The sequence below is a fragment of the Rhinolophus sinicus genome, chromosome 1, assembly GCF_057876585.1.
Source record: "Rhinolophus sinicus isolate RSI-liver-muscle chromosome 1, RSI-T2T, whole genome shotgun sequence".
NCBI classification, from domain to species: Eukaryota; Metazoa; Chordata; class Mammalia; order Chiroptera; family Rhinolophidae; genus Rhinolophus; species Rhinolophus sinicus.
Genome location: NC_142501.1, coordinates 39138362 through 39152231, shown reverse-complemented (window position 1 = coordinate 39152231; position 13870 = coordinate 39138362). Strand labels below are relative to the sequence as shown.

General features: G+C 44.5%; 1 protein-coding gene across 2 annotated transcripts; it reads left to right on the top strand.

Moving 5' to 3' along the window:
* The first annotated feature begins 4632 nt into the window (after positions 1-4632).
* On the top strand, positions 4633-12371 carry BHLHE41 (basic helix-loop-helix family member e41). 2 transcript variants are annotated; one of them, XM_019737601.3, is made up of 6 exons: positions 4633-4807; positions 5902-6590; positions 6728-6791; positions 7161-7268; positions 7595-7706; positions 8165-12371. In XM_019737601.3, the coding sequence occupies exons 2-6, from the start codon at positions 6529-6531 to the stop codon at positions 9250-9252; spliced, it is 1434 nt and encodes a 477-aa protein (XP_019593160.1). In that variant the 5' UTR covers positions 4633-4807; positions 5902-6528; the 3' UTR covers positions 9253-12371. The 2 variants fall into 2 exon arrangements, with proteins under 2 accessions (XP_019593160.1, XP_074182009.1); XM_074325908.2 differs by lacking the exon at positions 4633-4807 and having other exon boundaries at positions 5037-6590.
* The last annotated feature ends 1499 nt before the right edge of the window (positions 12372-13870 follow it).

Here is a 13870-nt window from a genome sequence, read left to right as displayed (position 1 = left end):
TGTTCAGCTTAGTAGGTACTCTTTTATCCTTTACTGCAGAGGCTCCAGCAGCCATCTTACGACTATGAGGCAATCTTGAGGATGAATGGAAACTAGTGGAGAGTGGATCAGAAAAGCAGAAGTCTGAGACACTGACAGCACTATTATTACTTCACATTACCTCTGGACTCCTTTCCTCCAGACTTCTTTAATGTTACTGAAAAATAAATGCCTACGATATTGACATGCAGGGTCTCTGGTCCCGCTCCCTGCACAAGAACACAGGATATGGTGAGGCCAAAAAGGAACACCCACGGAGCCACAGATGGGGGGTCATACCACTATATTCTCGCTGGCGGCTGGGTTGGAGACACAGGAAACAGGAGCCGCACAATCCGCAACCTGTTGTCTGCTTCTCTGCCAACCAACGAACTCAACCACCTAGCCTAGCTACGGCAGTTATATCAGTGGCCAATGGCTAACTGGTTACAGCTGATGGCCAACTAGTTACAACTGATGGCCATCTACTATCCAAGCCAGCACCTTTCCACGTGAGATCGAAAGCCTGGAAACTGCTCTCCTGGCTCTGTCCCCACAGATGTTTGAGCTGCTATTACTTTGGCTCAAATGCAGTTTCTAACTGATACTCACATCTACTCTAGATTTCCATCAGTTTCCTTGTGAAAGAGGATCATGAGTTAATATCAGAACCATATTACCTTTCTTGGTAATTATATATCAACTCTTGCTTTAAGTTAGCTGTTAAATAAAATTTATACCAATAGTTCTAAGTGTTGATTAAATCCTCCTTAACTAGTCTTTTCATTGCCTTTATAAATTACTAGACTCTGTTACAGATAGCTCTCTGTACTGGGTGGATACCATCTGAAAATTGATTCAAGGACCATGCCCATCATGAGCAGGTGAGGTAAGTGGCTGTTTAGCATGTCTTTTTCCTATTTGTGTTTCACAATACATAAACATGTATCTTTTTGAAGACTTTCTAAGGATTTTCATCAGCAGTAACAAGAGAAACACAGGAGTTAAAAGACCCCCTCTTTATGCAGCCTCTCTGGGTTCCAGTATCCAGCTAGTCTGAGAGAATTCAGAAAAAGGTAGGAGTCGTTTTGTGGAAATCCTTATGGATTTGTCATGTGCTGCTCACTCTACTTTTCCAGTCTTTCTGGATCACCCTCAGTCTGTATAAGAAGTACATGGGCACTAGGAGGAACCAGGCATAACTTGAGAGAGGAGCCAGGGGAAACCCCTCGTAGTGGTCTTCAGCTTGGCTCTCTCTCCCACTTGTATTTTGTATGTGAGAACCCCAGGAACTTTGAGCATGTGTTAAATTCAGGACCACCCATGTGAGTGGTTTTGATAATCACATAAACACAAAAACACAATGATTTCAGCAGTAATAAAATGCATTCCCTATACTTAATATCACCTGCTCCTTGGTGCTATGCAAAGGCAAGTAATCACATAAACTTCTTGAGCAGTGGTACATAAACATAAAATATGATTCATATGTATGTTCAAACCACAAAGACACATTAATTGGTAGTCTACAGAAAGACTTAAGTTCTTTTCCAAATTAAATAGGGACACCTGTACTATTCCTGCTAATTCACTTATAACGCAACTGGAAAACCCAACCTTCTATGTTGGGTTTTCAATCTAGTACCGTCAGCAAATAGCATTATCAATATTTTCAAGTCATATTTGGCTTCTGGTGAGTAGCAGGGCGTTTCCCTCCCTCGGAAAAACCTTCTATGAGGTAGCCTTCTTTCAGTGCCGTGCCTGACAACACTAACATTTCTCCTCTGAGAACAGTGCGCATGCCCAGAGAAAGGATTCCAAAGGAAGCTTCCATACATCCTGGATCTATCATCCCACTCTGCTCAGCCCCCACCCCGCCTTGATTTTAGTGTCAACCCTAAACTTCTTTTAGATTTTTATAAAATATGCTTAATGGGGTACACTCCCCTTTTTGATGTAAAATGATGTAGAAAGACTGTAAATTCTTGTCCACCCCCCCCCCCCCCCCAGAGGTGATTAAGACAGGCATCTGCCCATCTGATGGGGCATTTTCACATTTTCACAGCAGTACAGGCAGGAGGCTCCATACCCGTGGGCAGATCAATCAGAGCCTTTAAGGCCATTGGAAATGCACAGTTAGTGTGAATCAGACCAGACCAGGGATCCCAAAACATACTAGTCACCTCACTGCTCCAGGACAGCAGTAGGGCTTACAGAACCCTAAAGAGGCAAAAAAAGAATGAAAGAAAGAAAAGAAAACTTCTCTGTGGAAACTTTAATCCTCTCAGGAGAGTTCCATTTCTGTTAGAAATCCAAGACTTTGCAAGCAAACATGATAAGACTTTCCAAAGTCACTAGGTGAATATAATGAGTATGGGGCATAGAATACTTAGATGGGGTGAAAGGAGGGAGGTGGGAACTGGGATAAGTATTCCCTTTCATTAGAGTCTCTATTGGTAATGATTTCCCTACTTAGCCAAAGAAAAGCAATGGAAGTTGCTTCCCCCTCACCTATTAAAAAGCAAGGCATCACAAAATTCTTTAATTATAGGCTCAAAGGGGCTTTGAGCTCATCTTATATCTCCTTGGCTTTCAGCTGGACAGCATTAAACCTTCCTAAAAAGACTCAACCTACTTTTAAACGTACCCAAAGAGGACATTCTAGTCTTCTGTTCCTTTGTGAGACGAGGGAATTTTTTCCCTTTCTAACCTCACCACATGTGAACTTTTCCTATTACTAACCTGAGCCTACACTTTAGAGTTTGGCTTGGTTTGCTCAGTGGAAACAGTAACCAGCGTCACCATTAGCCTTTTCTAAACTGCACTTTTATCTGTCCCTCTATATGAAATTATAATACTTAATTAGGAGATTTGAGTTTAAATCAATAAATATGGAGCTAGAAGCCAACTGAATCACTCACGGATGAGAGTACCACCCTTCTTTTTTCTCATACCTTTTTCTCTGCCATCACCTCCAATGCAAACATCTCTCCTTCCCCATCTCTCTTCCAAAGTGCTCACACACACATATACACTACAACATATGTGCACATTCACACTGGTAAATAAAACAAAACAAAACAAAACAAAACAAAACAAAAACCTTAAACAGCAAGTTAACTTTTAGCTCTTGGCCCTCACTGTTCACAAGGGGTAGTAGTTAAAGGCACAGACTCTGGGGCCCACTGTCAGTACTTAAATCCTGGCTCTGGGACCATGGACACATTTTTTAATCTCCCTATATATTTATTTTCTCATCTGTAGAATGGGCACAATAATCGTATCTACTTTAAAGGGTTGTAGAAAGGATTAATGAGTTAACATAATACATGAAAAGCCTTTAGAGTGGTGTTTGGTGCTCTAACTGTAAATGCTATGTAGTTAGCTGTTGTTATACCCTTCTTGTAGCAAAGGGAAATTGGGAGGCATTAAAGTATGTCTGATGTTCCAGAAGACATGAGTTTGAGAAAGAAAAGGAAGACTCAAATTGAAAGGAAGTGGACAAGCAGGGAGAGTCATCAAGGTGAAAGATTAAAGAAAAAAGACAAAAAGCAAGTAAGAGACAGAACAAAAGGGGAAGAGTAACAGCAGACATTTAACAGGGAAAAGCAGGAAGAGAAAAACCATAGAGTAAAGAGAAGAAAGGAGAAAACAGAAGAGTAAAAATGTGGCCATAAAAATTGAAGAAGAAAACGAGGATTGAGAGTAACAAAGGAGACCAAACATTAGAAAAGACTCCACTTACAGCTTGTGCTTGGTATCAGAAAAAGGAGTGGAAGAGAAAACATGTTGGATATAGAAGTAGGGAAAATTGGGACAGAAGAGATAGAAGCGATAACATACAAGGCTTCATTTGCAGCAACAGGCCTTTGTGTTTTTAAATTATGGGAAGTTTACATCCCAAATTAACACATCTGTGATGCACTAGGCTTCTTTCCCTATTTCTCTTATTTTAACTTGCTTCAGTCTGTCCCAAACTTAGTCCCTAAGGTTTGCCCTGATCAGATGTCTGCCATGTGTATTGTCTGCTCTACCTGACAAGGCCCAGAAGCAGTGATCCAGTCATCATTTCATTTTCACTAAATACTCCAGCCATCCTTTTCAAGTGAAAATTTAGCCCTGGAGAAAACATTTGCACCCTATTCCTTCTCCAAACATTCAGAAACCTCTAAGGTAAGCTGGTATTTTAATTTTTTATTTGTTCACCTTATAGGCATTCTCCCCACCCCGTTTGTTTGTTTTGTTTTATTGTCAATTTTGTACTGCGGAGATACATTGCTTTTAGGGCTTCAAATTGTCCTCCCTACCGAAAGGAATTCATCACCCAATTACTTGGAAATAAGAGAGAGGATGCATCGAGGTTTAAAATAAAATCAGTATTGTAAAAATACTTTTTAAGTATTATCATTATTAAACTGCCTGTTTGGTGCAAAATACGTCCCCCTATTTGAGGTAGTCGAGTGACCTTAAAGAGCCCTCTAAACAGACGAAGTGAACGGACCGCCAGCGTCTCCTCACGCGGGGGTGAGCTTGGGCCGCCGCCGCTGCCGCCGGAGTCACGAAGCCAGACGCCGCGCGCGTCTCCGCCCCGGACTCGGGAGACTGCGGCAGCGCGCACCGCAGCCGCGGCCGGGCGGCTCCCGGAGGCCGGACGGAGACGCGACTCCTGCAGACACGTGACCGCCTCTTAGCCGCCGCTTCCCGCGACCCAGATCCGTCCCCGGAACCCGCGTTCGGCGGGGTGGGCCAGGAGACACGTAGCGACGGCCCCAGTCCCTGCTCCGTCCCGGTGCGTGTGCATTCGGTGTACTTCTCCCCTCGGTTCACGTACCACTGGCAATAATGAATGTTTCGGAGCTCACGCGGGAGAATGTAGATCTTACTCTCGGTGCCAGAAAGAAAAACCTTTTGTTTCCTATCTACCTATATACAGAGAGTTTAATGTATATTCTCTCCATCCCACACTCCGAAAGCCCGAGTAGCGGCAGCGGGGAGGCGGGGGGGGGGAGACTGGGGGAGTCCCGCAGGACATGCTTGCTCCTCCCTGGCCTCCAAGGTCCCTTGCCGCCGGCTGTGACAGATGACAGTGCGCATCTCTGGGCACCTCCCGGTAACTCTCACTACCAATGAGTCATGCTCCCGGGATGGGTCTAGGGAAAAGGTAGCCCGGCGGCCGCTGGCCTGTGCTTCCCCGCGCGGGTCGCAGCGGCTGCAGGGCGAGCGCGCGCACGCGCGCGCACGGATTCCCCCGCGCAGTGATGTGGCAGCAGCGGCAGGTCGGATCACGTTGCTGGCCCTGTGCTGGTACCCGTTTGAGACAGGATTAAGGAGGGAGGCTTTGGAGGTGCCAGCGGTAGTAAACGTGGGCTCTGCACACTCCCGGTGTCGCTTATCGCATGAGGGGGGAGGGGAAAGGAAGCACGCAGCGCCACCTCAGGCATTGAGGGGCGGCGGAGTTTAGCAGGCGAGTGATAATGCTGCATTGCTTTTCTGCGGTAGCCCCTATCGTGCCACCCCCTCCTCTACCCCTCCTTCCCCGCCGAGTTCCTCCGGGAGCACCAGAGGCCCCAAACGTCGTCATCTGCTGCTGTGATTAGTGATACCGCAATTCCGGCTGCTGCGGGAAGTTTGGGTGGCCCAGGGACACTGTCTCCAAAAGACACTTGGATTGCGACATTCTGACCCAGTGACATTTTCATTTATCTTAAATCTTTCAAGGAGAGGATTTCAAGTTGCCCTTTTTCGGGGCAACCTCCATCCAGGGCCAAGGGGTTCCCCCAGGCCAATGAGCAAACAAGTCTCCAAATTTTCCTTCGAGAGTGAAGTTTACCCACCGCGAATTCTCTTTCTCTTTCCTTTCTCTGGTCCAAACCAACAACATAGTCGGTGGTAAAGCAAAAAGCCACGTTCACGTTCCTGCACCCTAATGACGGACGGACTGAGGGAGTCACATTTCGGAGCCGAGGAAGCACTGGCTGCCCCGCACCCCCGGCACCCCCTCCTCCTCCCCCAACTGACTGCATTGCCTTTGGGAAGATGAATAGCTTGGCTGAAGTTGTTTTTCCTTTCCGGTGGCCCCGATCAGGTGCCCCCGCCCCCTCCCGCCGTTCGCTTTCCCTCTCAGCCTTCTCCTGACGCCCCCTCCCGGCCCGGCCCCTCCTCCCCCGCCCCCCTCCGGGCTGGACCGCGGATGGTACGTTCCGCACGTGAGCTGGGTGCTGGTCTGGCCGGCGACGCGCGTGCCCTGTGGCCAAACACTGCCCGGAGTGAGAGCAAACTACCAGCGCAGTGGGGCTGGCGCGAGTGTGCGTGCGTGTGTGTGCGTGTGTGTGCGAGAAAGCGAGCGCGGTGGGAGGGGGGGACCAACTGCTTCACACTTTCAACACTGCGCTGAAGAGGGAGAGACTGGAGACGCACAGATTCCCCCCAAGATCTCCCAAAGCTACCGTCCCACAGATTTTAGAACAGAACCCCAAAAATCGAAACAGAGGAAACGGACAGCGGTTGAACATGGACGAAGGAATTCCTCATTTGCAAGAGAGACAGTTACTGGAACACAGAGATTTTATAGGGTAAGGTGCACGCACCCTTGCGAATATCTGCCTGGGCTTCAGTTTGATTTTTTTTTTCTTTTCCCAAAAGTGGTATGGAGCGGGTGAGGGCAGAGCCCTTCCCGAATGGGTGCCTGATGCTGATTTCTGTTTTGCAGACTGGACTATTCTTCTTTGTATATGTGCAAACCCAAAAGGAGCATGAAGCGAGATGATAGCAAGGTAAGAGTAAGTTTCCGATGCTCCCTATAACCTGCCTGGATAGTTAATTAGGGCCATTGGTTTCACAGCGAAGCTCTGCCCACAAATATATTCCAGCTCTTAAGCTTCCCCAACTGTGAATTTTAAGTGGTTTGCTGGATACTCTCAGGGGGAGATTAAACATCATACCTGAATTTAAATTGCATTTCAGAACAGCCCAGAGGAAAAAGATTTCATGGGCATAGTTTATCGCATAATATGTTTTGGGGGCTTTTTGGGGCATAGTTTATCACATAATATGTTTTTGGGGCGGGTGGGGGATATTGTTATATCCAGTAAATGAATGTTTATCTTATTGTTTTCTCTCTTCCATGACTCTCATATATTAAGGATACCTACAAATTACCGCACAGATTAATAGAAAAGAAAAGAAGAGACCGAATTAATGAATGCATTGCTCAGCTGAAAGATTTATTGCCTGAACATCTGAAGTTGACAGTAAGATGCACATTTTCCTTCTTTGCTGCTCTCCAAGGGAGTGTTAATAGCCTGGTACTACTCCCAGAGATATAAGAATAAATGTAAATATCAGATACCTTACAACTTGTGGTATAGTGTAGAGTTTCTCACAAACTCAAGAGTAGGTGCTCACAACTGAAGGCGAGAAATCATTATAACCTGTCTTGTGGAAAGCTCAAGAAGTATAGGAATAATACTTCTTTCAAAGTGTTTGCTTAAGTTGTTGTGCTGAATGGAGAGCCAGTCAAGCCAAATGTGTGTGTTTAAGTAACCAACTGCCCCCATTCTCTTTTGCACCACTGCAGACTCTGGGGCATCTGGAGAAAGCGGTAGTCTTGGAATTAACTTTGAAACACTTAAAAGCTTTAACAGCCTTAACCGAGCAGCAGCATCAGAAGATAATTGCTTTACAGAATGGTAAGTCGGTTCAGGAAGGCCAACCCACCCTGTTGAAGCCCTGCAGTCCACAGAGGAGCAGTGTTAGGACTCTTCCCCCGCCCCCACCTCCTTCCGTGGGCCCACGGGTTCACTCTCATTTGTGAAATTGCTTATAGTTTCCCTTCATTGGAAAGTGCCCGTTTCCCGAAGCATCCTAGAAGCTTTCAGCAGAACTCAGAGGAATCAGATTTTTTATTTAAAGTGGCGGTTGCACCCTCTCTACTTTAGTTTTTCAGCTGGGAGCACAGCGCCCCCCTGCTCCCCACCCCCGCCACCACCACCCCCCCGTAACCGGAGGATTATATCACTCGAATACAGAGGAAAAACCGAGATCACTTTAGTCAATGCAGGGCCCACGTGATAAGCAGATGTTTTAACGTCAGTTTTTTTCCCCCTTGCCTCCATTCCTCTGTCCCCCCCCCCCTTCCCCATCCTAGGGGAGCGATCTCTGAAATCGCCCATTCAGTCCGAATTGGATGTGTTCCACTCGGGATTTCAAACATGCGCCAAAGAAGTCTTGCAATACCTCTCCCGGTTTGAGAGCTGGACGCCCAGGGAGCCGCGGTGTGTCCAGCTGATCAACCACTTGCACGCTGTGGCCACTCAGTTCTTGCCTACCCCCCAGCTGTTGACTCAACAGGTCCCTCTGAGCAAAGGCACGGGCGCGCCCTCCGCCGCGGCCCCCACTGGGTCCGCGGCCGCCCCCTGCCTGGAGCGCGCTGGGCAGAAGCTGGAGCCCCTCGCCCACTGCGTGCCGGTCATTCAGCGGACTCAGCCCAGCGCGGAGCTCACCGCCGAGAACGACACGGACACTGACAGCGGCTACGGCGGCGAGGCCGAGGCCCGGCCGGACCGCGAGAAGGGCAAAGGTGCGGGGGCGAACCGCGTCACCATCAAGCAGGAGCCCCCCGGGGAGGACTCGCCGGCGCCCAAGAGGATGAGGCTGGATTCCCGAGGAGGCCCAGGGGGTGGCGCGGCGGCGGCGGCCGCCGCACTCCTGGGGCCCGACCCTGCTGCCGCGGCCGCTCTGCTGAGACCAGACGCTGCCCTGCTCAGTTCGCTGGTGGCGTTTGGCGGAGGCGCGCCCTTTGCGCAGCCGGCGGCCGCCGCGGCCCCTTTCTGCCTGCCGTTCTACTTCCTCTCGCCTTCGGCGGCCGCCGCCTACGTGCAACCCTTTCTGGACAAAAGCGGCCTGGAGAAGTACCTGTACCCGGCGGCGGCCGCCGCCCCATTCCCGCTGCTGTACCCCGGCATCCCCGCCCCGGCTGCCGCCGCAGCCGCAGCCGCAGCCGCCGCTGCCGCCGCCTTCCCCTGCCTGTCCTCTGTGTTGTCGCCCCCTCCCGAGAAGGCTGGCTCCGCCGCCGCCGCGACCCTCCTGCCGCACGAGGTGGCGCCCCCTGGGGCACTGCACCCGCCTCACCCGCACGGCCGCACCCACCTTCCCTTCGCTGGCCCCCGTGAGCACGCGAACCCGGAGAGTTCTGCTCAGGAAGATGCCTTGCAGCCAGGAAAGGAAACCCCCTGAATCTTTGCGCCCCTTTCTTAGGAGGAAGGTTCACGAGGAATAATATTAATAAAATACCCTTAACGTTTTTTAAGGGGGGAAGTGTAATAGATGCACGACAGGCTTTAAAAAAAACAAAACAAAACAGGTGTTTTGTGTACGTTTGGAGTTCCTGTTTTGCTCATCCCTCACCACCCCGACCTCCAACACACTAGCATCCCTTTCTTCCCACACCAGCTGTAAAAGAACCTCCGCGCTAGATATTGATTCTTTTTTCTTTAAAGAGCTCCCCAAAATAAGTTTTGCCGTCCTTTAGGCCATGTTCCATTATCTTTTAAAATGCAGAACCTAATTCTCGAGGAAGTAAGAAGGCTCTGGTCTGTGGGTGAGCTAATTGAACCAGGGTAGAGGAAAGGTGGCGGAGGAGTTGACGTCGAACAGCAGGTCAAGTCAATGACTCAAAGCTGTCCTGCCTGCTTCAGGAGGCTTTCCTCGAACAGAATGAGGATCTTTCAGAATTGAATTTACTCTTCAGTATTTTATAATGTTCAGCTCTTTAAAAGGCCTATGTTTTTCAGAGGAAGAGAGGATGCGGTGGCTCACGTTGCAACCTATTCTAGATGGTTTGAATGGTATCTCTTAGTTGCACTTGTTTAAAGAGACACGGAGTTAGGCCCTCATCAGAACTAAGTGGGGGAAGGAAATGGATGAGGAAGGCCAGAATCATTCTTAGTACATTTGCTGGCACTTTATTGAGAAATTGACCGTGAATCAATTTCATTACATATATACATATATATATATATATATATATATATATATGCACACACACATATATATGTTATATATGTATGTATGTATTGCATCTATTCCCACCCTGCCATTTAATCCTCATGTTCCTACGGTTTTATAATCTTGCTGTAAAAAACATAAAGAATGTGCACTGAACTTAAAACAAAAAAAAGAAAACAAGTCCAAACTGATTTATCCTACATTCTGTTAAATCACAAAAGTGGAGGAAAGCATTACTCAGTTTTGATTGGAAATTCTGTAAAGATGTGGAATGAAGCCCTGCGAGGCCTTCCCATCTCCAAGTCTATGTATTTTCTGGAGACCAAAACAGATACGAGATAATCACAAAGAAAGCTTTTTTTTTTTTTTTTATAATAAGGCTTAAACCAAGACCTTGTCTAGATATTTTTAGTTTGTTGCCAAGGTAGCACTGTGAGAAATCTCACTTGAATGTTATGTAAGGGGTGAGACACAACAGTCTGACTATGAGTGAAGAAAATATCTGGGTCTTTTAGTCAGTTTGGTGCATTTGCTGCTGCTGTTGCTACTGTTTGCCTCAAACGCTGTGTTTAAACAACGTTAAACTCTTAGCCTACAAGGTGGCTCTTATGTACATAGTTGTTAATACATCCAATTAATGATGTCTGACATGCTATTTTTGTAGGGAGAAAATATGTGCTAATGATATTTTGAGTTCAAATATCTTTTGGGGAGGATTTGCTGAAAAGTTGCACTTTTGTTACAATGCTTAATGCTTGGTACAAGCTTATGCTGTTTTAAATTATTTTAAAAAATAAATAAATACTGTCTGCAAGAAGCCAGCTGGTTTAGAAAAGTTTAGTATGTGAAGATAAACTAGAAATTATCTTTATATTCTAGTATTTTCAACACTCCATAAATTCTATTACCTAAATATTGCCACATTATTTTGTGATCTTAAAATTCTTACTAAGGAATAAAAACTTTAATACATGATATGAAATTGTCTAATAATTAAAAAGGCATAATGGATGCTCCATTAATTTTAAAAGATATATGACTATAGGGATGAAAGTCATTCAGGTTCTCAGATATATGACTTTATTTGTCATTGGCTTGCTATCACACATTTCCAGTCTCTTGCAAGCCTCCACGCTCTGGCTGTTTACCTGCTTGTTCCCAACGTAACAATGAAAAGTGGAAAACCTACCAATCACTTGTGTGGTTTGTTTATATTAGACCCAATTTGGTAATGTTATTATGATTGATGCATTTTTCACTTTTCAACTTTGACACTGGATAGCCTCTGTTGTATAGTCTGGTGTGTTTCTCTTTCACTGGGTCCCGTATAAATATACTTAGGGGTGCTTAGTTTCTCCGTATATTTTAGCTCCTTAGTGTTTATAAAATAATTTTCTTGTGAGAATTATTTGTGGGACTTTATCATGGGATTCAAGAAACAAATCATTTCTAAACTTTTCTCAGATTTATAATCCAATTTGTATTCTTACACAAACTGAAGGATTGTCAATTTTTTAGTTTCAATAATTTTCTTCACAAACCCCTTAATTTTTGAAAGGTGTTGAAATAATAGTCAAAATTTATGAGATGTAGATAAAGTGCTCCCTCTGCTGACTTTATGGCAACAGAACTGCAAGTCATAGAAAGTGGAGCCAGAAGGAACCTCAGATATCAGCTTGTCCAGACCCCTGCATTTTACATTATGAGGGAAATTAAGTTCAGATATATTAAACACCTTCCCAAGGTCACACAGCTACCTGGAGCCAGCACTAGAGGTCAGATCTATTGTATCCCCCGTCAGGGAACTACTTCCCACTGCAGCATCTTGAACCAAGTAAACTGAATTTGATTGGGTAGTATTCATGAAATGTCATGAATAAACCACAGGAACAAAGGAAAATTAACGTTAGAAGATCATGTAGAATTTTTGAGGGTTGTAATTTATTGAACTTTAGAAAAATATTTTATCCACCTAAACCAGAATAATGAGAAAAAATTGCATTTTAAATATTTTGAGCTACATTTTAATGCCATATTATATTAGTTTCATAACCAAAAAAGATTCAAAGTAAATCAGAGGATAATGAAATGTTTTAGTGTTTCTATAATTTTGGTACAATAAAAAAACCTTAGGGTTGGACCAGATGTATAGACCCGTTAGTTATTCAGTCCAAATGCCTACATACTAACATGGTAATAAGATAAAGCTGGACAGAATTGCAAAACAATATTGTATATGGCGAATGTTATTTTGGTCATCGATTTATTTCAATGAATTAAATGATGAGTCATTATAATTCACTAAGGAGGGTTCTATACCTGCAGTGGTAAAATTTTAGCCAAAATCATTTGTAGTATGTGTGATTTTTCAATTTAAGACAAATATGAATCAATAATGCTTTTTACATCTAGTATTATACCAATTAATTTTACATCCATATATTTCTCAGGAAACCTCATATTGAATTGATAAATGGCCTTTTCCCCCCAAAGAGCTAAGCACATTTTTAAGGCACTAACAACTACAATTTAATAGCTACTTAAATATGACTGGAGTTTTAGTTCCTGTCACTGTGAAAAGTATTTTTCATTTAGTTATTTGTCGTTGGTCATACAAGGCATAACTTTGGTTATTGCCCATCACTTGAAATTTGTTCAAAAATATACAAAAGAAGCCTCAGCCTCTTTCAGTCTTTGTCACAGGTCAATTCTGAACCTCTCCATGGGAAGTGATTGGCAATTGAGATCCTGGGGAGACAAGGCTGAACAAACAGACGAAGGCCTTTTAATTTAGATAGAAATGAACAGAGCCCTCATGAACCAGTTAAAACCATTATAATGCCAAAAGCTGGCTGTACTATTGTGAAAATAGTATTTTACTTCAGATAAGCAATCTGATGTTTTTCTTTAAACAATAATTCTTCATCTGTTGGACTTTGAGATCAATATATTTAGGCTCACCCATTGTTCTGTGTTGTTTTAAGTAACTTAGAAATGGATATATAGTACATGCTAAAGTCCAGTAAAGGTTCCAGTTTTTCACAGGATTTAATAGGGGATTGACATGGAAAATTATCACACGTTTTCTGCGATTAAGATGGGATTTATACTAAAACACATGTGTAGCATGTACTTTAAAAATATGCTCCTAGAAGAGTTGGACATTTGTTTTAAATTGGGTTTTTTGTACTTGTTCAGTGATCCCACATTGAAATCTCCAAACCAATGTAAAACTATACCTTTTTTAAAGTTGATACTTAAAAATTCTCAACTCAGTGACCCCTATCTGGTCTCAGGGAATGAATGATATGTGCCCCATGAAACAATGGTTCAGAACACGGAAGCTTCTATATTCAAGTGCCAACATTGTTTATCTTTTCTTTTTTCCCCCTTCTTATTTTGGTGGAAAGCTTACTAAAATGTGTTACACATGTCCTCAAAGAGGTCTTACAGATGTCTTAGAAAAAAATCCCTATACATAGTTAACCTTGCTCAATTCAGGGTCATCTTTATAAACATCACTTTTGCACTATGCATGTCATCTGGGAGTATTGGCACCCAAATTAAATTCTTTTTGAGTTCTTATATCTGCTTTTTATAGATTTCTCAGTCTCTACTCATGGTCAGGCTGCCAGCTGTCACTTTTTGATGTGTCAGAGAGCCTGCCTCTAACTCTTATCTAATTTGCTACCTCTGACTTACTGTGGCCTGGGAAACATTTAACCAAAACCACACCCATTTGAAATGTGTATAAAATTAGAATAAATAGGCTCCAACAGAGTACCTGTTGGGCTCTTCTCTAAATTGTGTGAGATTGTAGAATCAGGAACGTTTCTCCTCCCAAATG